The 20,983-nt window shown below is 51.3% G+C and overlaps 10 protein-coding genes across 10 annotated transcripts; 4 read left to right on the top strand and 6 right to left on the bottom strand.

Annotated features, from left to right (window-relative positions):
• Positions 1 to 746: 746 nt before the first annotated feature.
• Positions 747 to 2,288, bottom strand: ASPSYDRAFT_43783 (CDP-diacylglycerol-serine O-phosphatidyltransferase). The gene is made up of 6 exons (XM_040846726.1): positions 2,063 to 2,288; positions 1,945 to 2,002; positions 1,844 to 1,881; positions 1,773 to 1,784; positions 1,532 to 1,713; positions 747 to 1,478 (listed from the first exon to the last, which is right to left on the bottom strand). Exons 1-6 carry the CDS (start codon positions 2,112 to 2,114, stop codon positions 1,110 to 1,112), a joined length of 711 nt encoding a protein of 236 aa, XP_040703241.1. The 5' UTR covers positions 2,115 to 2,288; the 3' UTR covers positions 747 to 1,109.
• A 448-nt stretch (positions 2,289 to 2,736) lies between these two features.
• ASPSYDRAFT_149594 (H/ACA ribonucleoprotein complex subunit GAR1/NAF1) lies at positions 2,737 to 3,665 on the bottom strand (the record flags this gene model as incomplete). Its single annotated transcript, XM_040841925.1, has 6 exons — positions 2,737 to 2,978; positions 3,025 to 3,065; positions 3,119 to 3,264; positions 3,324 to 3,424; positions 3,481 to 3,528; positions 3,617 to 3,665. 6 exons carry the CDS (start codon positions 3,663 to 3,665, stop codon positions 2,737 to 2,739), a joined length of 627 nt encoding a protein of 208 aa, XP_040703240.1.
• Positions 3,666 to 3,836: 171 nt separating this feature from the next.
• On the top strand, positions 3,837 to 6,659 carry ASPSYDRAFT_864694 (threonine--tRNA ligase THS1). The gene is made up of 5 exons (XM_040851664.1): positions 3,837 to 3,982; positions 4,047 to 4,488; positions 4,549 to 4,813; positions 4,870 to 5,445; positions 5,513 to 6,659. Exons 1-5 carry the CDS (start codon positions 3,922 to 3,924, stop codon positions 6,338 to 6,340), a joined length of 2,172 nt encoding a protein of 723 aa, XP_040703239.1. The 5' UTR covers positions 3,837 to 3,921; the 3' UTR covers positions 6,341 to 6,659.
• A 163-nt stretch (positions 6,660 to 6,822) lies between these two features.
• ASPSYDRAFT_57029 (glycosyltransferase family 31 protein) lies at positions 6,823 to 8,340 on the top strand (the record flags this gene model as incomplete). Its single annotated transcript, XM_040849309.1, has 1 exon — positions 6,823 to 8,340. One exon carries the CDS (start codon positions 6,823 to 6,825, stop codon positions 8,338 to 8,340), a length of 1,518 nt encoding a protein of 505 aa, XP_040703238.1.
• Positions 8,341 to 8,578: 238 nt separating this feature from the next.
• ASPSYDRAFT_199938 (cytochrome P450) lies at positions 8,579 to 10,967 on the top strand (the record flags this gene model as incomplete). Its single annotated transcript, XM_040843772.1, has 5 exons — positions 8,579 to 9,364; positions 9,464 to 9,704; positions 9,767 to 9,885; positions 9,957 to 10,745; positions 10,809 to 10,967. The coding sequence occupies exons 1-5, from the start codon at positions 9,062 to 9,064 to the stop codon at positions 10,965 to 10,967; spliced, it is 1,611 nt and encodes a 536-aa protein (XP_040703237.1). The 5' UTR covers positions 8,579 to 9,061.
• A 212-nt stretch (positions 10,968 to 11,179) lies between these two features.
• On the bottom strand, positions 11,180 to 12,788 carry mpkA (mitogen-activated serine/threonine-protein kinase SLT2; the record flags this gene model as incomplete). The annotated part of the gene is made up of 5 exons (XM_040844764.1): positions 11,180 to 11,808; positions 11,865 to 12,179; positions 12,240 to 12,306; positions 12,362 to 12,494; positions 12,670 to 12,788. The coding sequence occupies 5 exons, from the start codon at positions 12,786 to 12,788 to the stop codon at positions 11,180 to 11,182; spliced, it is 1,263 nt and encodes a 420-aa protein (XP_040703236.1).
• A 197-nt stretch (positions 12,789 to 12,985) lies between these two features.
• Positions 12,986 to 15,929, bottom strand: ASPSYDRAFT_30299 (uncharacterized protein; the record flags this gene model as incomplete). The annotated part of the gene is made up of 4 exons (XM_040844763.1): positions 12,986 to 13,329; positions 13,416 to 13,490; positions 13,832 to 15,607; positions 15,737 to 15,929. 4 exons carry the CDS (start codon positions 15,927 to 15,929, stop codon positions 12,986 to 12,988), a joined length of 2,388 nt encoding a protein of 795 aa, XP_040703235.1.
• A 624-nt stretch (positions 15,930 to 16,553) lies between these two features.
• On the bottom strand, positions 16,554 to 17,816 carry ASPSYDRAFT_149463 (metal homeostatis BSD2 family protein; the record flags this gene model as incomplete). Its single annotated transcript, XM_040841910.1, has 3 exons — positions 16,554 to 17,132; positions 17,197 to 17,688; positions 17,793 to 17,816. The coding sequence occupies 3 exons, from the start codon at positions 17,814 to 17,816 to the stop codon at positions 16,554 to 16,556; spliced, it is 1,095 nt and encodes a 364-aa protein (XP_040703234.1).
• Positions 17,817 to 18,332: 516 nt separating this feature from the next.
• ASPSYDRAFT_67576 (ubiquinol-cytochrome c reductase complex assembly factor 2) lies at positions 18,333 to 18,800 on the top strand (the record flags this gene model as incomplete). Its single annotated transcript, XM_040850407.1, has 2 exons — positions 18,333 to 18,347; positions 18,417 to 18,800. The coding sequence occupies 2 exons, from the start codon at positions 18,333 to 18,335 to the stop codon at positions 18,798 to 18,800; spliced, it is 399 nt and encodes a 132-aa protein (XP_040703233.1).
• Positions 18,801 to 19,115: 315 nt separating this feature from the next.
• ASPSYDRAFT_149164 (3-oxoacid CoA-transferase) lies at positions 19,116 to 20,826 on the bottom strand (the record flags this gene model as incomplete). Its single annotated transcript, XM_040841876.1, has 3 exons — positions 19,116 to 19,429; positions 19,508 to 20,690; positions 20,764 to 20,826. The coding sequence occupies 3 exons, from the start codon at positions 20,824 to 20,826 to the stop codon at positions 19,116 to 19,118; spliced, it is 1,560 nt and encodes a 519-aa protein (XP_040703232.1).
• Positions 20,827 to 20,983: the final 157 nt, after the last annotated feature.

Here is a 20,983-nt window from a genome sequence, read left to right as displayed (position 1 = left end):
TTGCCCCAGTTTCACAGGCGGAGGCCAATTCAAGGACACAAGGATCCGCCAAAATGTTGATTGTTCGCCTCTCTATCATAGAGTGAATGTGATAGAGTGCAACCATATCCTTGAATTGACGTCAATTTTCTGACCCAAGAATGCGCAGAGAAGATTCCATGGCTCTGCCTTGAACAAGCGGGCGATCCCGACCTGCCGTCCCTCGGAACGCCAGGCACGAACAGAGTCACGTGTCGTGCCATATCGCTCAGTTACTGTACCTCGGGCTTTGATCCCTTGATAGTTGATACCATTTCCTGACACCTGGGGAAGTGTCCTTCCAATATGAAACACGCCAGTTACGCCATTTTTGACGGCGGTCTGAGACTTTTCTTAAGAACGCAGGGTTCAAGGTTCGCTACTATAACTTCCAGTCTCATCCGACTCTCGCCCGGCGACCCTACCTGAACCAGGCACGGATATGGATATCTATAAAATACGGAATATAGGGAACCTAATCCTGTGCTCGGTGAAGAATCACCAGGTCGCCATTGCTTTAACACTATGGTTGGTTGCTACGCAAGCATTGAGACAGCCCCTAACAGAATGTTTCAATGTTCGGCTCCTGATGAATTAAATAATTCATACTAAACCCGAGGATTTCTGGCGTCATCAGCATTCATCGATGAGGCACAAGCACTAACATTGTTTCGTAAATTCAAGAGTTGTATAGACAGGTCGATGATAACTAGGATTTCTCTAAGAACGCATAGTAGCAAGCCATATGTAGGTATTTCATTGACATAAAAGACTAGGAAGTTATCCGTTTAGATAAAAATATCTATTCACCCATGGGAAGCTGAACATGTGTTGGATCCATCAATTATCTCGGTACCTATAATAATAAAGTTTGTTTTTTCTCTTTTCTTTTATGTATAATGATACACGACGCAACAAACCGCACAATCAAAAGGAGTCCTCATTCGTGCAGGTCATGCCATTCGTTTTCGGCCACGTTATCTCCAAGAGATGTTTTGTATTCCTCTTGTTGCGCTCCCACCCACTCATATATAGGTATGCTCATGATACATCTCTAGTTAGGAAAGTGTTTCATGAAACTCGTCAAGTGTCTATGGCTTCGGGATATGCAGGGTCTTGCTGACCATGAGACACCCGTGCAGAACAAAGAGCAAGACGATGGGGTGGAATTCGAACAGCGTGCCCTGGGCAGCAAGGCCTAGCGGGATATCTTCCAAAATCCATTCTTGCGATACCCAGTAGGCCATCAATCCAACAATACTTAACGTAGTGGGAATCGGCGTGCCCTCGAAGTATTTCGACTTGCCGGTTTTGTCTTTAGGAAGAACCGCGGCGGTCACATTGAAGCGAGCGAGACGTGTTAAGCCGCAGAGCACGAAGAATGTAAGGAATAGGTGATCGAGAGGCGTTCGGATTCCCAGAGCGAATGCAGCTGCGGCCGGGGCCATACCGAAGGAAATCTAAAGAATAGCCGTTTAGTTTCCGGTGTTATCGGCGAGAGTATTAGACCTACCAGGTCTGCCAGAGAATCCAATTCTTGTCCCATGAGAGATGACTTCTTCCTCCATCTTGCAATCCTCCCGTCCATGAAATCGAAAAAGAGACCGAAAGGCATAAATCCGAGAGCGGCCCAGATAGCGCCGTGGTCATGGGGATCACCGAGGCAGTAGCGCAGGGATGAAAAGACGGACATTACTGTGGTGAACTGGTTAGTGGTCATTCGTAGATATCTCGAGGTCGGTAGTCGGACTTGCCTCCGCAGAATCCTAGTGGTCAAGGTTAGCACGGATAAAATCCACCAAAGAGATTAGTGACTGTTCTTTACCATTGAGTTCAGTTACGAGATCCGCCAGATGTAGGGCCCTATAGTATATGGATAGCAATAAGCACCTGTCCCCGCCGATCAACGGATTTCGGGAGACTAACTTGACCATACTGAAGTGACCAGCATCCGAGCCCAAAAGCATCTTTTGCTTCTCCTGGCCTACGTAATGCCATCAGTAAGTCTCCTGAACAGCACTCAGCTATGCCGGTCCCAACATACCTCCGTCAGCGCTCGTTGAGCCACCGCTGTTTGTAGACGAGTTCGCAGGCATGGCGGAGGTCCTTCGAGACATGCTCATTCGAGGAAAGACGAGGCAAGAAGATTATAAGCAAAAGATAAAAAGTCTAGAATACAGTATAAATGATTGGTGCTTAGGTAGAGAGCAAATCTAGGTTGGCAATCGCAGTCTGGATGAGGATGTGTTGACGCTTCACGTGCAGAGGTCTCGCTTCTTTTCAGGCTTAACGCAGTGCAGTGCGGCTAGACGTCATCCATGATTGTTTGCTGCTGCGCCACACCCAGCCACGTTTTATCAATGCATTTTGTAATTTGTTGAACAGTTGAGATCCAGCATGATACATGGACAAAACCGACACATAATTATAGATAGGTTCATAAGAGTATTTCTAAACTCTGGAATTGGAGTACTGGCTGTAGCCCACGTATACAATTCGTATACAATTCGCACGACCGTCAATGAACTACTGCTCAACTGATCTTCAGCAAGCACATCATGAAGAAGACTCATATCACATTACAGAATTCGAAGCACAATACTATCAATTTTCTTTCTGACCACAGTCAAAATTAGGTCGACATGAAATCCCGTGTTCCCAAAACGCCGTAATAAGACAGGACGAGGTAACGACAGACAGGCCCAGGCTGTCCATGGTCTAACGCCGGAAGCCACCACCACCGCGAGGTGCTCCTCGGCCACCTCCTCTTCCACCGAATCCACCACCACCGCCGAATCCACCACCACCACGGAATCCGCCTCCACCACGAGGGCCACCGCGTCCTCTGGGGGCACCACCGCGACCGCGAGGAGCGCCAAAGCCACCACCGAATCCACGACCACCACCGCGGCCACCGCGGCCGCCACCACGAGCTCCGACTGCCTTCTTTGGCTTGGAACCTAAATAAGTTGTTAGAAATAAGCACATTTTGCGATGTCGGAAGACTTGAGGTTTTACCTGGAGGAGGCTTAGGCTTGGGAAGGAACCTATTATAGCTGGTTAGCGGCCAGTTGCCTGATTCGGATATTAGGACGCATACTTCTCAATCGGAAGGAGCTTGTCGCCGCCGATGAAGACCTTGTCGCCGGGCTTGAACGAGGTCGCGACGATTCCTTCCTGGGGCTTGATGGTGAAATATACTTGGTTGATGGGACCTAGGACTTCGTCGATCTTGCCAATGGGAGTCTATCAAAAGAAACTTGTTAGTAAAATTGTCTTGGGTCGCCATTTTTCCCGTATCGCACCTTGTTCTCCAAATAAATTGGGGCATTGAAGTACGGAATCTTCGGGTTGATAGATTCGCAGACCATCTCGCCTTCACAGGCATGCATGACAGTACCCATCTCTGATATCGCATTAGCCGAATATCCCTTCCAAATTCGTTTCAATACGAATGTTCACCTAGCACTTGATCTGGGGGTCCGTAAGACTGCTGGAATCCTCCCCGGCCTATTCGAGAAAATTTTTGTTAGCTCTGAGCAAAAGCCATCTCTGGCCTCAATTGCGACTTTTTGCTCACCTCCACGGCCACCGAAACCTCCACCACGGCCGGAAAAGCCGCCACGACCGCCTCCGCGAAATGACATTTTGATGTTGTAGTTGTTCTTGTCGACCTTCTGCGGACTGATCGCGGAGAAGTTTTCAAACCGTGGGAGCCTCGAAAGGGTAAAGTGTCGCTAGCCGCAGGGCAGTTTAAAATCACGTGGTACACCGCCTTCCGAATATTTCACAGATTGGGGTCGAGAGGTTTGAGTCACGGAAGAAACATTTGTCGCTACGAGAATTCCTCGATTTCCGCTGTTCACCTTCCCAGATCTTTGGTCAGCGTTGAGGAGTATAACTATGGCTTCCGACGCCCCCAAGGACTTGCCTGTTAGGCCTGCCGCTGAGGCGAAATCTGGCAGTGAGTCCTATACCTACCCCGCGGAATGCTCCTAGAGCCCCTCCTGACTAGGCTATTACTCTAGGTGCCGACTCGCTTCCGGATTTTATTATCGAACGCAACAATCTTTTTGAGCAACTATGGCAGGAGCATCTCGAAGAAGTCAAAAACAAGCCCCATTCCGACATCAATGTTACGCTTAGCCTCGGTGACGGAAATACCTCTGTTATCCCCGCGAAGGCTTGGGAAACCACCCCAGCACAGCTGCTTAAGCACGTCCCCAAAGAAGTGAGCGCTGAAGTCGTTATTTCAAAGGTTGATGGTCAACTCTGGGATCTGGGTCGCCCATTGGAGGGCGAATGTACCGTGTCTTATGTTCCGTTCAGCGACCCAGAGGGTAGGGAGGTTTTCTGGCACTCAAGCGCTCACTGTCTGGGTGAGGCTTGCGAATGCGAGTATGGATGTCTCCTTTCTCACGGGCCGCCTACCCCTCAAGGCTTCTTCTACGACATGGCCATGCCTGATAGGTAAGCATTTCGTCTAACTTGCCCCTGCGCCTCCCTAGCAGTTACTAATATCTTTCGCAGCCGTGTCGTTAAAGAGACAGATTGGAAGGTCCTTGACAACAGAGCATCTAAGATTTTCAAGGAGAAGCAGAGTTTCGACAGACTGGAGGTTACCAAGGAGAACCTCAAGAAGATGTTTGCGTACAGCAAGTACAAGCTGCACTATATTGACAAGCTTGTGACTGGAGAGAAGAGCACTGTTTACCGATGCGGTACGCTTGTCGATCTCTGCAGGGGCCCTCATATCCAGAGCACGGGCAAGGTCAAGACTTTCAAGATTATGCAGGTTAGCGGTATCCGATGAGTTAACTCTGTGAGTCTGGTATACTGATTCTCTTGCAGAACTCCTCTGCCTACTTCCTGGGTGACCAGAGCAACGATTCTCTACAACGTATCCGTGGTGTTGCCTTCCCGGATAAGAAGCAGATGCAGGAGCACCTTAAGTTCTTGGAGGAGGCTGAAAAGCGAAACCATTTGAGGATCGCCAAAGAGCAAGAGCTTTTCTTCTTCGATGAAGCGTCACCCGGTTGCCCGTTCTTGCTACCCAACGGTGTCAGAATTTTCAATGCTCTCCAGTCCCTCCTTCGTTCGGAGTACCGCAAGCGAGGATACCAAGAAGTCCAGACGCCAAACATGTATGACGTTGGCCTATGGAAGACATCTGGCCACTGGGCTCATTACAAGGACGACATGTTCAAGCTTGACGTTGAAAAGAGGGAATGGGGTCTTAAGCCCATGAACTGCCCTGGTCACTTCCTTCTCTTTGGCCACCGTGAACGAAGCTACAGAGAGCTTCCGATGCGAATTGCGGATTTCGGTGTCTTGCACAGAAACGAAGCATCGGGAGCGCTGCACGGTCTTACTCGTGTTCGGAAGTTCCAGCAAGATGATACCCACATTTTCTGTACCCAGGAACAGGTGAGTATTTGTTTTCAGAGCCAGCCCTAATCGGCTCTCTTGAAGTCCTAGTACTGACATCGTCAAGATTGTGTCGGAAATTGAAGGTCTTTTTGACTTCCTCCAATGTATCTATGGGCTCTTCGGTTTCACCTTCAAGCTGAAGCTTTCTACCCGCCCAGAGAAGTATCTTGGTGAACTCGAGACGTGGGATTACGCCGAAGAACAACTCAAAAAAGCCTTGACCAAATTCAAGGGTAATGACTGGATCATCGATGAAGGTGATGGTGCATTCTACGGCCCCAAAATCGATATTACGATTGCCGATGCTCTCAACAGAGAGTTCCAATGTGCTACTATCCAGCTTGACTACCAGGCACCCCTTAACTTCAAGCTCGAATACATGACGGGCGAAAAGAGCCAGGCCGCCGCTCAAGAAGAGGAGAAGAAGGAGACGGACCCCAAGTATAACGAGCCCGGACCAGGCCGTGCCCGCCCCGTTGTCATCCACCGTGCCATCATCGGCAGTTTCGAGCGATTCTTGGGTATCATTACTGAGCACTTTGGCGGAAAATGGCCGTTTTGGATCAGTCCTCGCCAGGTCTTGATTGTGCCTGTCATGCCTGCTGTATACGACTACGCCCAGGAGGTGCAGCAGATTCTGCAGGACGACAAGCTCTACGTTGACGTTGATCTCAGTGGAAACACTCTCCAGAAGAAGATCCGCACTGGCCAATTAGCCCAGTACAACTTCATTCTGGTTGTTGGTGCCGAAGAGAAGGAGGGCAAGTCGGTCAATATCCGCAACCGTGATGACACGGCCACTCAGAGCAGAGGTGTTGTGATTCCTCTTGACGAAGCCCGACAGAAGTTCCGGGCTCTCCGTAAGGAGCGTAGATTGAACAACACCATCTAAACTACACGGCATGAATGCGGTATATGAGTCCTATGTTGTATCGGTGTTCTTTGGGTGTTGAAAATTGCGGGGAGGTCATGAAGCATGAAGCTATGAGAGATATTATACAGAGATGAAATCTGGCGGTCCTATACAACCGTGCGTATGCAACAACTATGCATTGATTAGAGTGTACATACCCAAGAGTAATCGTGCCGATGCACTGTTCAAGAAGTGATCATGTACGGAGCCGGAACTTGCCAAGGTTGTTGTCCAGCAGCAGTTCTCCCCTGTCAGCTTCGCATCTGCCAATCACAACCGCTGTAGTGGACCTGTGCCTGTTTCATCCCCTTTTCCGTGCAGTATTTGCCGAAAACCCCAGAGACAGGCCAGATGGCGAGCACTAGCAGAAAAGAAAGGTAAACAAGGATGGGCCGGTAGCCGTGTTGATCTTGTTCAGTGCTCAGACTCCTCCGCACGCGACGGGATTGCGTGATGCCACCATGGCGATGCAGCAACTGCGCCTGCTCTTCCACCACCTCTTCCAGCACCGCACGAAGCTGCAAGTCGGCTCCTGGAAACTCCTTGTCTCGGCTGCTAGCTTCCTCCTCGCGTGTCTGATCTTAATCACTTACTCTGCTACCGCGAGCAGCCGTCGAATATCCGCCTCCGACCTCTTCTTCGACGCCGATAATGAGAATGGACACAGCTCCGACCGCGACCGCGACAGCAACAACGCTTGCTCCGTTGACCTCAATCTCCTCCGAGTCCTCGCAGACAATTCGACCACAGTTGACTATTCACGGCTGAATATCGGTGTTTTGCGAACGGACAATTTCACCGTCTTCGAGGAAATCCTCGACGTGTCCATCCCGTCCTACCGCACCGTCCACCTCGACACGGGAGCGAGTCGAGAGATCCGAACGGAGGAAGACTGTACAACGTCCGTGGTAATTCATGCCCCGATCGCCGCTCCACCGCCCGATGCCTCGCACATGATATTCGGCGTTGCGACCTCGCTTGAGAAACTAGAGGATTCGCTCGACGCGTTCGCCCACTGGGCCAGCAATACGCAAGCCCAGATTGTGGCGGTCGTTGAACAAGGCGGGTCGTCGGCAAGATCACGAATACAGGAACGGGCAAGTGAACTTGGGATCCGGTTGACAATCACACAGACAGAGGATGACCGGTTTGACCGATACTTCTCGCTTGTCCACCTGCTATACCAGAACCTGGAGGAGGAATCAACGAGATGGGCGGTCTTGATGGACGATGACACTTTCTTCCCATCGATGCGGAATTTAATTCACCGGTTGGACTCCTATGACTCCACCATTCCGCAATACATTGGAGGAATGACGGAAGATTTGGCGCGGCTCTCGGGTTCAGGATACATGGCGTATGGCGGCGCAGGCATATTCCTCTCTATCCCGCTGCTCCATGACCTGCAGTACTATTATGAAACGTGCAACTCGTTGAAGGATAAGGGCGACCGTATGTTATCCTCGTGTATCTACTCGCACACGGATGCCAAATTTACCTGGGAGCGCGGCCTACACCAACTTGACATCCACGGTGACGCCTCAGGATTCTTCGAGTCCGGCCGGCCGTTGCCTTTATCAGTGCATCACTGGAGATCCTGGTTCCAGGCCGATATGGTTGCACTCGGAAAAGTAGCCGATATCTGCGGTGATGAGTGTCTGCTCCGTCGGTTCCACCTTTCCAAGTCCAAGGACTGGTTCTTGGTCAATGGTTTCTCGGTCATCCAGGACGCGACGCTATGGAACGATCCCCGGCCGATGGAACAGACATGGGAGAAGAGCAAGTATAAAGGCTCCGACCCGTTTGCGTATAGCTTGGGCCCATTACGCCGACAAGACCCTGACAAGGTTTCGTTTCGGCTGCGGGACGTGGTCCAGGAGACGGATCGGGGCCAAGTCAGACAGATTTATATGTTGAATGCGACGGACGAGAATCCCCCGCAGGTTCTGGAGGTTGCGTGGACGGTGGTGCAGGAATAAGACCACCTTGTATATCTTGAGGACATACTGTAATAATCTATATATACTGCCTTATATTTAATCACTTCGCTACTACAATTGAACTTTGCCTGAGGTATCGAACCGTCGATCAGTTCGTAGTACCCGGGAACTGAGTCGTCCCTCCAAGCATGCTCATTCCGACTTCGTCTCCTGGGGGGCATCAATACGAGATGGGATGATCACTAGACTTGACACTCGATTAGTTAAGAACTAACCTGGAGTATGATCCTCAACAGAAACAGAGACGGTTCACAGGGCCAATCATGGTAAACGAAATGAAATGAACGGCACATAAGCCCTAATTCGGGATCTTCTGTTTTTGGCTCGCGGGCCGCAACGCTCAACCGTTACACCACCACGTCTCCGCCTATAAGAAATTAAGCGTTTATCTTTAGATCCATTCTCTAGGATTGAGTTCAGTCTGACAGTTGGAACTTGACACCCACTTCCTGCAACCTCAATTGCCGAGTCCATGTGGGACTTTTCGCATGGCTAGCATGCTTTATCAGTCGTCAGTGCGGCGGGCTAAAGCAGACTTCATTGACTCGGCTGTTTCATGGACCCCAACACCACGCCGTTTGATTTTCGTTGTCTCAGAAAATGTTCTTTTTCAAATACAGGTCAAGATCCCTGATGCTGTTGGTGATCAGCCGCGGATAATAAGAATAATATCATCTGAGCGTCAACTTCACCGTTATCAATGACAGGGCCATTCTTTACCGGCTTGTGGGTTCAAATCCCCGCGGTTTTGGGGGCGCTGTTGGTAACTAGGCTCGTCTGGGGCATCCTGTTATCCCCCCTGAGAGCCTTTGACGGGCCTCTTCTAGCCAAGTTCACCAATATCTGGCGGGCCTGGCAGGCCTTTGACGGCCATATCGATTGGACATACATCCAGCTTCACCGACGGCATGGGTCTGTGGTGCGAGTAGGCCCGAACGCCCTGAGCATCTCAGATCGCAGCTTGATCCGAGTAATCTATTCCACGCGGGATCCTTGGAAAAAGGTACCTTATTTCCCGCCCACCCGTCAGTCTTCTAAAGTGTGATGTCTGAGAAGCCGTTCAAGTATCAAACAACTGACATCAAGCTTGCTTACACTGCAGAGTGACTCTTACCGCCCCAACGACGCCCTGGTGAATGGCCAGCGAATGTCCAATCTCTTCAACACACAGGACGAGCAATGGCATGCCGAGAATATCCTTCCGATTCGGAGCCTGTGGCGGATGTCCAATGTCCTGGACTACGAGTCTCTGATTGACGAGACCATAAACAAATTCGTAGACAAGCTCGGTGCCAGGTTTGGCGGAGGCCAAGTATGCCCTGCTGATGAATGGATTGGATACTGTAAGAGCGTTTCCACAGCCATATTAGTGGAACGAACCATTGAGTAATAATCCTTAACACAGTTGCCTGGGATGTAACCGCAAACTTCAGCTTCGGTCGACACTATGGCTTCATCGACCAGGAGAAAGACGTCGATAACCTGATCACAGACTCGACCAAGGGTCTTATCTACTTTGCTCCTGTAAGCTCGTTCTTATCTCCCTCCATACGCGCCTTATGGAAATACTGACCTTGCACTCCCCCCCATAAAAGGTGTCCCAAATCCCTTGGATCGACCATTTCCTAGACAAGAACCCCATCGTCCGCATCGGCCCCAAACCCACCCTAACCGGCATCCTCTACGCATTCAAAGTCGTCGCCGAATACCAAGCCGACCTCCTAAAAGACAGCAACGTCAAGCCTGGCACCACCGTAGACCACACTCTCGCCAAATATGTCCAACTCAAAGAGACGCACCCGGAGATGGTCACGGACGTGCAGATAGTCAACTGGCTAATGCTGAGCATTCTCGCCGGCGGGGATACCTCGTCTGCTATCATGCGCGCAGTCGTATACCACCTAGCCAAGAACGAAGACGCGTACCGAGCGCTCGTCGCAGAACTAACATCTGCTGTGCCTTCTCTATCCATGCCGGCCCAGTGGAAGGATATCCGCGACTTGCCGTACCTGGATGCTGTTATCCGCGAGAGCATGCGTATGAACCCGGGTATTGCGATGGTGTTTGAACGTGTTGCCCCGCCCGGTGGCTACACACTGCCTGATGGCCGGTATATCCCCGCTGGGACGAAAGTGGGAATCAACCCGGCCGTCACAGGTAGAGACTGCGGGGTGTTTGGCGAGGACGTAGACGTGTTCCGGCCTGAACGGTGGTTGAAGCAGGATGATGGACTGGAAGGTGAGGAAGAGTACCAGGGGCGTCATAGGCGGATGCGTGATACTTGCGACTTTGTGTTTGGGGCTGGGGCGAGGGTCTGTATGGGGAGGCATCTTGCTATGCTGGAGATGAAGAAGTTAATCGCGACGTTGTATTACACGTTTGATGTGAGTTATTTAGATGCCCTTCTTTTCGTTTCTGTCTTCGCAAACTGGCTAACGCAGACGCAGCTGCATCTGGTTGACCCGAAGCACGAATGGTCATATCGAAATGCCTGGTTTGTGTACCAGAGTGACATGCCTATGACTATTACTCGCCGGAAGTTGAAACTGAATACAAAAGATTTTGATGGCATGAAATATTCCAGGGCAAGCAAAGAGTCTACATAAAACCAGGAGTATCTCATGAGTATATAAATAAGCATTGCAAAAGGAAACTCGACTTCTGTATTCCACGAGACCAGCCAAGGTTGAAAATCCGCATACCTGTACGCTGCTCATGCAACTATATATGGTTGTTTGTGCAATATGCTTGCTCTAGGAAACCGTCCCTGCGATCCTCTAGGTTTGAAATAAATACGCTGCACCACTACTGACACTAATTACGCATCCATTCCCCGCTGCAGGGACGATTCCAGATCGTTGAGTGTGCCGCCCGCGGCGCCTGCTTCTTGAGGCCTAGGCTCTTCTTGCCGCCACACCCCCTGTTGGTGATCGGGAATGGGGATATTGGCCTGCTGGGCCATCTGCTGCTGTTGGGCTAGGCTCTGCCCTTGTGGTATGCGCACTTCTTGGCGGAACCGAACCACTTCCTCGTAGATCATGCGGCGCATTTCCTGCACGTCCTCTACAACCTCGAAGTGGAAATCGAAGGTGGTAGGGCAGCTGGGCTCGTCGGAGGCGTCGTGCCAGATGCTTAGATAGGGGTGTTCCAGAGCCTCTTCCACCGAGATACGTGACGAGGGGTCGAAGGCAAGCATGCGGTCGAGCAGGTCAAGAGCATCGGGGTTGGCGTTGGGGAACAAACGCTGGAAGGGAACCTTGGGCATGAACGGCAAGTTACGCACATAGTCCTGGGCACGTGGCGAGCCAATGCGGCTCAAAGTATCCTCGTTTGGAGTACCAAGGTAGTGCAAGATCTGGTTGAGCTGATCAACGTAGTCGCGGCCCTTGAAGAAAGGACGGCCGCCCAACAGTTCCGCCAGAATACATCCCACGGACCAGACGTCAACTGCGGAATAAGTTAGTAATGCACTGGGATGATATCTAAGGAGCAGCATCACATACTAGCTTTCGTGTAGCTCTGGAAACTCAACATGATCTCCGGAGCACGATACCATCTCGTCGCAACGTATTCAGTCATGTATCCCGCATTTTCCTCTGGGTCGATTGAGAACCCACGAGCCAGACCGAAATCACAAATCTTAAGCTCACAGTCCGCATTGACCAGCAAGTTTCCGGGCTTCAGATCTCTATGAAGGACGTTGGCGGAGTGAATATACTTCAGACCACAAAGAATCTGGTAGATAAACGATTGGTAGTGAGCATCGGTCAAAGGTTGTCCGGAGCGAATAATGGCGGCCAAATCACACTCCATGAGTTCTAATCAAGCATATTGTTAGTAAACAAGTAAACCTGGGCAGTGGAAATGATTTCGCTAACCTTCGTATAGATATGTCTCATTGAAGTTCTCCGGTCGGGGAATGTCCATATCATAGAGGCAGGTAATCTGAACCAGGTCAGTCTCGTGGTCCCGAGTGCGAACAGCGCGGGGTCCAGCATACATTGCGGTGGCCTCTGAAATGCTGAAGCAGTTTTATTTCTCTCAAGGCGCGCTTGGCCAAGATCTTCTTGCTGAAGACATTGGTGACTTTCTTGACGGCAACGCCCTCACCCGTTTGGACATTCGTGGCAGCACTATAGACAAAGACAGCAATCGTTAACACCAGTATTCAGTAGGATACCCGTTTCCATCGCTTCTCATCTTGATGTATATCGCATATGGCTGCACAGCCACACCATATTGAAATTGACAGCAAGCTTGAAGAAGACACTCCGCATCCATGAGCAAAGATGCCGGTGAGGCACGTACCAAACAATACCGTAAGCTCCCTGGCCTAGTTCCTTGGTCACGGTGTACCGATCATCCACGATAAAGTCCTGATTGAAAACCTTAAAGATCTTCCGTCCTTGCAGTTGTAGATCAGACATGGTGTAGAAATAGGATTCGAAATGATCGACCGGCAAAAGATGATGAAACAGTCAGATTCCGATTCCGAAACACGGCAGAGTGCGGGTTCGACGATAGTCGACGGCGGATGGTGTGGGATGAGATGGAATGGGAAGGAAACGAAGGTTATTTTACGTCGCTCTCGCTGGAATAAGGGATGGCGATGATTTATTAGCGCCTAAAACGAGGAGCTGAAGATCGAGGGGATGCGGCTGCAGGTGCAATTGCGACTGTGAGGTCGATAGACGGCTCGATGCCCCGCAGTGTCACAGAGCTGCTTGCTGTCCACTTGGTCAATTACCTCGACGGCGATGGAGTCTCCTAACGAGCCCTTCCAAGCCAAAGTCTTCTGGAGATATAGCACACGCAGAATTTTAGAGAGAGGGTCAGGGGAAGACGAGGATGTGACCAGGGTCGACTCTTGCGTCGACTGATTGGACTGCAGAGGAGAAGCGCTAAAAAGTGATGGCACTGCAGGCAGCGGACAAAGGAGAGTGAAGGTGGGGTGGCTGGAGTCCACCCCTGTTTGTATAGTCTATGGAGAACAAGCGGAAGCGCGTTGTCGTTTTAGTGAAGCAACTATTCAAACAATGAATGCCTAAATGTACGTGCGAAGGCATCACCCTGGTGGTGATTATTTGGTTGTTGAGCAGTTTCGTTGCCTGAGGCAGGCAGAGGGGCACCTACCGCAGGAGAAGCATTAAGCAACCCCAACTGCAGGATACATATGCACGTTCTGGAGCAGGTCTACGGAGAAAATCTGCAGAAGAATCGTTGTACTCGAAGGTATAAATATTTCAGAGTGTATAATGCAAGTATATTCACCAAAATGTCTTTCCATAATGCATAAGCCATATTTCCCGTAGCTAAATCGCGCAGACAGAGTATCTAAAAACAACTAAAGCTCAACCGCTAGATATCGATTACATGATTCCAAAATTAGTCCAACAACAAAGAAATCCAAATTACCTCCCAAGAGTTCCAAATGGCTAATAATAATAGCCCCGCCACCAAACAGCCATACACGCGGCAACGACCAGATCGAGCATCTTAATACCCTCGTCCTCGATGATGAGCTTGCCAAGTTTGGCGCTGTTACCGCGCATGCCACCCCCGGCTTTCTCACGTGCAAGTGAAAGGTCTATGCGATCTGAGCTTGGAGGATGACGGAGTGGTAGGGGCGGAGGCGCTTCGTTGCCTCCTCCATCACTGGAGCTGCTATTTGACGGTCTGCGGTTTAACTTTTGGTTAATGAGGTTGGCGATGGCAGCGCGCTTAGAGGGGGTTGGTGCGAAAGGATCGAAATAGTACGGCGCTGAGGGATCTGGAGTTGCTGAAGGGTCTTTGAGCATCGTAGTTTGACTGAGAGTGAAGGGCGAGGCGTGTGAATGACCCTGAGGTTGAAGATGGCCGGATTGGAAGGGGGTATTGAAGCGAATCTCCGCAACAGTCACGGCTGGATTTTCCTGAGTAGGGTTAGGGAACCCGGGTGACGGAATCATATGTTTGCATTTTAGACTTCGGCCGTTGACGCTAGTCGAGAACGTGCAAGTGCCGTTCCATGGCGAGTTGAATGTGTAATAGCCGCTCTTGAGTTTAGATGTTACTGATTGATGTGTGCTAATAGAGCTGCCGGAGATGCTATCCATTGATGGGCGTCCGCCAGAAAGATCCAGAGAACCGCGCGACTCTTCCGCGTTGTGAGGTCTTGATACGACCAGCTTCCGGTGGAAACGTCGGGGTTGGGGCGGGTCACTTGGAGCAGAGTCGTGCGTTGCCGTGGATGTGTCGGAAAGTGACGCGATGTTTGGGTGTTTGGAAAGCAAAGCGCGAGCTTCAGGAGGTAAGTTTAAGCCAAGGGAGTCTAGGGAGACCGGCTCATTCTTCCCCGCAAACCGGTTATACCCCGGTGTCGACACATCGATATCAATACCATTTTCATCTAGTTGAGGCGTCGACATTGTTGCGACGTTCCATTGGCTCCCGTGAGTTGGGTCGCGGCGAATCAGTGTGATATGGAAGCCTGGCTGGCGCGGAGGGGGGATATCCCGCGAGCGTCTAGTAGGAGATTGTCCTGGACTCTTTGGGGCATGCGTCGTGGGTGGAAACTGTGGCGGCAGATCATGCGACGAGGGAGGTCGCATTTGCGGTCGAGGAGCATCAAAGCTGTGTCGAACTGGAGAAGTCCCTTCAAGTCCATCCCTTCCACGCTGCACCTGATTAGAAATATATCCTGGCAACGCACTCCAACGATTGTTTTTCCTTGGCCATGCTCCGCCGTCGAAGGTATCATGTCGCGGAACACCGGGCAGTGGCCTTGGGGGCATGGGCGGACGGGGCCCCTCTGCTTCGGTCAAACTCGCCATCGATTCCGCTGGGTTGGACGCGTGGGAATGGAAGGTCGGGGGGCGTGGAGGTAGTACTGGCGACGACATTGGTTCCGCCCCTAACGACGGCGGCCTATCCTCCGATTGTTGATCAGAAGGCTCTGGAGGAAGTGGACGACGGCGTAGTTGGGGAGGGGTAGCATCGGGGCCAACAGTATCCGGAACTCCGGAGACAGGTTTGCGCCGGACATTGTTCAAACGTGCGATTTCAGGTGGCGGTATAGGTAGATCCGGATCATCATCAATCAGCCCTTCCTTGCGTAGCCTTGCACGTTCCTCACGCTCCTGCTCATATTCCTCGAGTAGGATGTTATCATCCGGCGATGCAACGTGGAGATAATATAGGGAAGCGTTGATTGCCTCCGCGGAGACACTAGACTTCGTCGGAGGTTTGAGAGGGCTGAGAAAGACATCTGCAGTCTTTCATGTCAGCAAAGGTCTGGCGGGGCAATCCGATACAGGTTAAAAAAAATGACAGGGCAGATGTCAACAAACAATCGAAGCGGGGTGAAAAACCAAGCCGTTATCGGCGACGGACGCACCTTTACTTCCAGGAACTCTCACAATGTACAGTACCAGCGGGTCTAGCTTCTTTTGCGCTGGGTTCCGGGGGTAGTTTGGAGGATTAGAGGCAATAGAAGTAATGGAGGAGAGGGAGCGCGCTTCCACGGGCCCTTGGTTTAGCGGCGCGGGGAACGAAGCGGACTCCCCATCCACCACGTCGACCTTGGCCATTTACCGTGACAGTAACCGTGGACTGAAGAAGATTAAAGTATACCGACTGCACCGAGGATGTAGTCGCGGGTAGGGACTAGATAAATAATCACTCAGCCGCAATGGAGGCGCAGACGTGGAGGAGTCGGATCGCTGTGGGGAGCCTGCCAATTGCCAAGACAGACACCATTAGGCATCGCCATACTCCATACGAGCTGGCAGTGGACAAGTAAGATGGAAGGAAGTGCCAAGCAAGCTGGAAAAAACTAAGAGATCCGAGGATATTTTGGGGACGTAAAGTTGTGGCTGTGGTCGTGGCCCTTAAAAAACAAAGCCAGAAATAGAGCTGCCTGGGATGGCAAAATATAGTAGAGCCCACTGCCCACGTACCCCCAACGTGTTGAACTCGCATCCCTTGCGGCGACTGGGTCTGCCCAAAATATTAATAAATCCAATGTATGTCTTTTCAGATTGGTATCTCTAGTACAAAAAAAAAGAAAAAGAAAAAAAAAAAAATAGCTACAAGGTAAGTGTATCTGGGATGCTATGCTTCGGCCGGCAATATAAAAATGAAAATAACAATAAAGAATGTTGAGCAGAGGAACTTCTTTATGCTGAATGCATACAGTGGTATTAGGGAGGCAATTAGACGACAGTCTCGGACCTCTCGTTCTCGGCAATAACTGGAACAGGCAAACCCCGCTCAGGACTCTGCAAGACCAGCTGCTCATGGCGTCGAGCCCGGAGGAAGTCACTGATAGCCCGGATTAAGATAAACCAACCAACAATCATCAGAACATAAGAAATCCACTCGCCCGTAGAAATTGCTGAGGCACCTCCATCGCCTCCTGAGCTTGCACTTTCGACCACCGTGTTCGGGTCAAAAGTATGGCTATTAGGGTCTGGCGGCGTGATATGCTCGTCTGAACCTCCACCATCCGATCTCGATTCGCTACCTCCCTTCATGTAAAACCCATACTGAACTAATGTGAGACCGAGGCCGGCCCGGCTTCCGTTCTTTGCCGCATGTGTCGTGTGCAGCAGGTATGTGAGGAGGAAACCGACAAGTTGGAACGACATGGAGATCATGGCATTCCATATGAACGAGAAAAACGAGCCGACCGGCAGCCCATCCACGTAGACCTCGTCTGACGAAATGCCAGGCGCCACGATAGTGGTTTCCCAGTACGGTGGCGTCGCATCGGCGGCAGCCTCTTCATATGACTACAGAGACGTTCAATTAGATAACCGACCGCAACTTAGACAGAGGGTAAAAAGCAAAACGTACCGGTGGCAAATCCTCAGTTTTCTCCCCTCGTTCTGGCTTAGCCGCTAGATTCGCGAAAACACCATCATTTGATGAATTAATATGACGATTTGAATTTGAACTGGATGTACCACCGAAGAAAGGCAATAATGTCGAAGTGCGTTGAGCTCCCCTCGATCCCGCCTGCGACTCAGCATTCGCACTAGAAGATGATGCCGTTCCGGCTGGTTCTGCTGATGTAGATGTGTTGGTATCTGCTGGGGGCGGAGCACCCGGTTGCGCTCGCATTAGCCGCTGTCGGTCATCGGGCTCATCGCCCGCTTCGGACTCGCTGTCATCGAACGCATCAGCGAGGGCCTGGTCTGTACTGTGTCGGTGTAAAGGATCATCATGGAGGAGGCGTCTTGAGGTGGGAGAGGCGGAACGTGAACGGAACGAAGGAGGCGGAGAGGATGGTGAAGGGTGCAGAGCGATCGACGGAGGGGCTTGGTCGTCGTCTTCTTGGGCGTTGACCTGAGGTATATCATTTAGTAAAACCATCTGGAGCTATGTTACTGGTATTTGGGCGCGAAATCATATATTTGAACCCGGACTCTGATGTGGGAGGCGGCACTTACCCGTTGATAACGCTGCGAGCTCATTACGAGCTGAGCGAGCGGAAGCGCCGGGAAGAGGGTCTTAGGTGTCTAGGAGAGAATGTCGGGCGTAGAACACAACTGCAAACCGCTCAAGCGGACAGTAGAGGGTCGTGAAGGCTGGATGGGGAAGATGGAAAAGAAGCCAAGGGAGAGATGGAAGATGGCGATGGATGGATGAGTGACCAACTGACATGCCTGAGGGCCGACAATCAGTCTCATTCGATGATGCCTGGACCACCGTCCCGTGCTTGAGATGCCGGCCCACCTGCCATGTGTGATTACTGATTGGCCGTGGCGGTGCAGGCGGTGAGTCCACTGGGCCGCCCGCGGCTCCCGTGACTTATTTTTTGTAGACGGAGCGATATACAGAGGAGGACTGACCACCGGCTCCTCTGCCTCATCAACTCGAATTCACTCAGACATTCTACAAACTGCAGACCCAAAGTAGAGATTATTTACTTATATTGCGAATCCATTCTCGTCTATCGCGATAAGACTCCACCAGCAGCCAAATTCACCATGGCGCGACCTGCTGTACGTGACTTCAAGACGAACACCAACCGAGTCCTCAGAGCACCTATCTAATACGCTGACCTCTCATAGCAAACCGCGCAATCGCGCCTCACATTCCTTTTAAAGCACTGGCCTGCTGACCCAATCCGCCCATCCTCCGTATCCGTCCAAACATACCTCCAATCGCGCCTCCCTCAGTCACAATCACAATCACAACCACCAGAGCCATCAAAAGCCGCCGCCACAACGGCTGCTGCACCGACGGGCACAATATCAGAATCCTCTATCAATGCTCTGACATCATTACTGGAAGACCGGTATGCCAAGCGCTATCCGCTACCCTCTAACTTACGGCACCCCGCGAGTAACCCGGACCACTACGATGACCTGATTCGGGAGTTTGAGGAGGCGCCGACGAGGGATATCCTGGGGCGGATCAAGAAGAAGTTGGGGGGGTTGTTTAGGTTTCAGTAGGAGAGGAGGGTATTGGGACTTGGACATGGTCATGTATATTATTTGGTGTACGAATATGGATGAGAAAAATCATTTTTATATGGAATTAATTTATGTAGAATTGTATACCTACATATCAGTGTTTTAGGTAAACGACGTCACCTGGTTGATTCTGTTTAAAGAGACACATAGGGTAATGACTTGACGTTAAAGTTTGATGTTCAGGATATAAATTCAGAATACTATATACAGATAAGCCCTAATGACATTGATAACGCTCGAAACGCCGCATGTACAATGCAAGATGAACGAATTTTACTAATACGGGAATGCCCATTACAGCATAGGCTTCACATCGTCAGCAACCTTGAACGGCGCTTCGGTCTTAGACTTGACCTCGTCGACGGTGACACCGTCAGCCAGTTCAATGAGGGTCAAGCCGTTGGTGAAGTCAACGTCGAACACGCAGAGCTCGGTGATGATACGGCTGACACAAGTTCTACCGGTTAGAGGGAACTCGCACTGCTTGACGATCTTGGGGTTGCCCTTCTTGTCTGTGTGCTCCATGGTCACAACAACCTTGGTTGCGGCGGGGTTAGAGACGAGGTCCATGGCACCCCCGAAGCCCTTTATCTTGCCGGGAAGCATCCCTGCAGATAGTTATTAGTACGGTGAATCAAGAATTATCATCCCAGAGATGAAGGACGGAAGGATGAGAAATCACTTACAGTTAGCTAGGTCACCCTTGGCGCTCACCTGCATCGCACCGAGGATAGTCAGGTCAATCCTGCCGGAGCGGATCATACCGAAGGACTCATCGCTGCCAAAGACAGCGGCGCCTGGGGCGAGCGTCACAGTTTCCTTACCCGCGTTGATAAGATCGGCGTCCTCCTGGCCCTTCTTCGGGTAAGGACCCAAGCCAAGAATACCGTTCTCAGACTGCAGTTGCACCTCCACGGATGGGTCAACAAAGTTAGGCGCCAGCATGGGCATGCCAATACCCAAGTTGGCGTACATCCCGTTCTTGAACTCCTTAGCCGCACGGCGAACAATTCTCTCGCGCTTAGCGGCAGTGTCACCCTTGCCCAGGGCAGCGCCGGACTCCTCGCCCTCCTCCTTGGCAAAGGTGTATTTCTCAATGTTCTTGGGCGCATTGCTCTGAATGACACGCTTCACGTAGATACCAGGAAGGTGGATAGCAGCGGGATCAAGCTCGCCGACCTCGACGATGTTTTCCGCCTCAACAATAGTCATCTTCGCGTTCCTGCCCATGGCGCCGTTGAAGTTGGCGGCCGCGAAACGGAACTGACAGTTGCCGAGCTTGTCTGCTTTCCACGCCTTGACGAAGGCGTAGTCTCCCTTGATGGACTCCTCCATCACGTAGCTCTTTCCGTCGAAGACCTTGACGTCGCGGGGCTCGCCGTACAGCGCAACGGTACCGTCGGCGTTGTGCTTCAGCGGCAGCTCGCCAGTCTGGACCACGGTCCCAAAGGCAGCAGGCGTGTAAAAGGCCGGAACGCCTGCGCCGCCGGAGCGGCACCGTTCAGCCAGTGTGCCCTGTGGGGTCAATTCAAGTTCGATCTCGCCGCCGAGGTACATGCGCTCGAAGGTCTTATTCTCGCCCACGTAACTGGCGATCATCTTCTTGATTTGCTTGGATTGGAGCAAGAGGCCTAGGCCAGCTCCGTCAACGCCGGCATTGTTGCTGACTGCCGTCAGACCAGTGATTGAGGGGTTGTTTTTCACTGCATTGATGAGGGTGTCCGGCACCCCAGACAGACCAAATCCACCGGCGAGCAGAGTCGAGTTTGATTTCATGTCCTTAATGGCAATGTCGGCGGAAGCGACAACTTTGTTTATCTCTGAGCGACGGACACTATTCGAGAAGGTCCGTGCGAGTAAGATTTGGTGCTGCGTAGAAACACGAACTGTCAATTCTGCGTCCAGGATTTGGCAGGGATGGGGTAAACGCTTAGCTACATACCTTGCTCTGGTCGAGCGAAGCGCGCTTTGCAAAGCGCAGACATATCGACGCTGGGGAAGGCATACTGTGAACGGTAGGATCTCGAAATATGGCCGCTCTAACAAGTCCGAGTGGGTGGTAAAGAAGATGAAAAGCTGGCCAACAGAAGCGATGGGGGGAAGGTCGGCATTAATGTACTCTGTACGTAGAGAGCCACGGCTGGAAGCGGAGTTGCGGATCG

The sequence above is a fragment of the Aspergillus sydowii genome (assembly GCF_001890705.1).
Source record: "Aspergillus sydowii CBS 593.65 unplaced genomic scaffold ASPSYscaffold_4, whole genome shotgun sequence".
Taxonomy (NCBI): Eukaryota; Fungi; Ascomycota; class Eurotiomycetes; order Eurotiales; family Aspergillaceae; genus Aspergillus; species Aspergillus sydowii.
The sequence above is the reverse complement of the archived record's forward strand: the minus strand, read 5'-3'. Positions and strand labels throughout refer to the sequence as shown.

What these genes read in the sequence shown, in the direction of transcription:
- ASPSYDRAFT_864694 (XM_040851664.1), top strand. Translation starts at nt 3,922, where the DNA reads ATGGCTTCCGACGCCCCCAAGGACTTGCCTGTTAGGCCTGCCGCTGAG. An exon ending in CGCTGAGGCGAAATCTGGCA is followed by an intron (nt 3,983 to 4,046) that starts GTGAGTCCTATA and finishes CTATTACTCTAG; the next exon opens with GTGCCGACTCGCTTCCGGAT. An exon ending in TTTTCTGTACCCAGGAACAG is followed by an intron (nt 5,446 to 5,512) that starts GTGAGTATTTGT and finishes GACATCGTCAAG; the next exon opens with ATTGTGTCGGAAATTGAAGG.
- ASPSYDRAFT_43783 (XM_040846726.1), bottom strand. Translation starts at nt 2,114, where the DNA reads ATGCCTGCGAACTCGTCTACAAACAGCGGTGGCTCAACGAGCGCTGAC. An exon ending in GGTCACTTCAGTATGGTCAA is followed by an intron (nt 1,882 to 1,944) that starts GTTAGTCTCCCG and finishes CATATACTATAG; the next exon opens with GGCCCTACATCTGGCGGATC. An exon ending in TGGATTCTCTGGCAGACCTG is followed by an intron (nt 1,479 to 1,531) that starts GTAGGTCTAATA and finishes GCTATTCTTTAG; the next exon opens with ATTTCCTTCGGTATGGCCCC.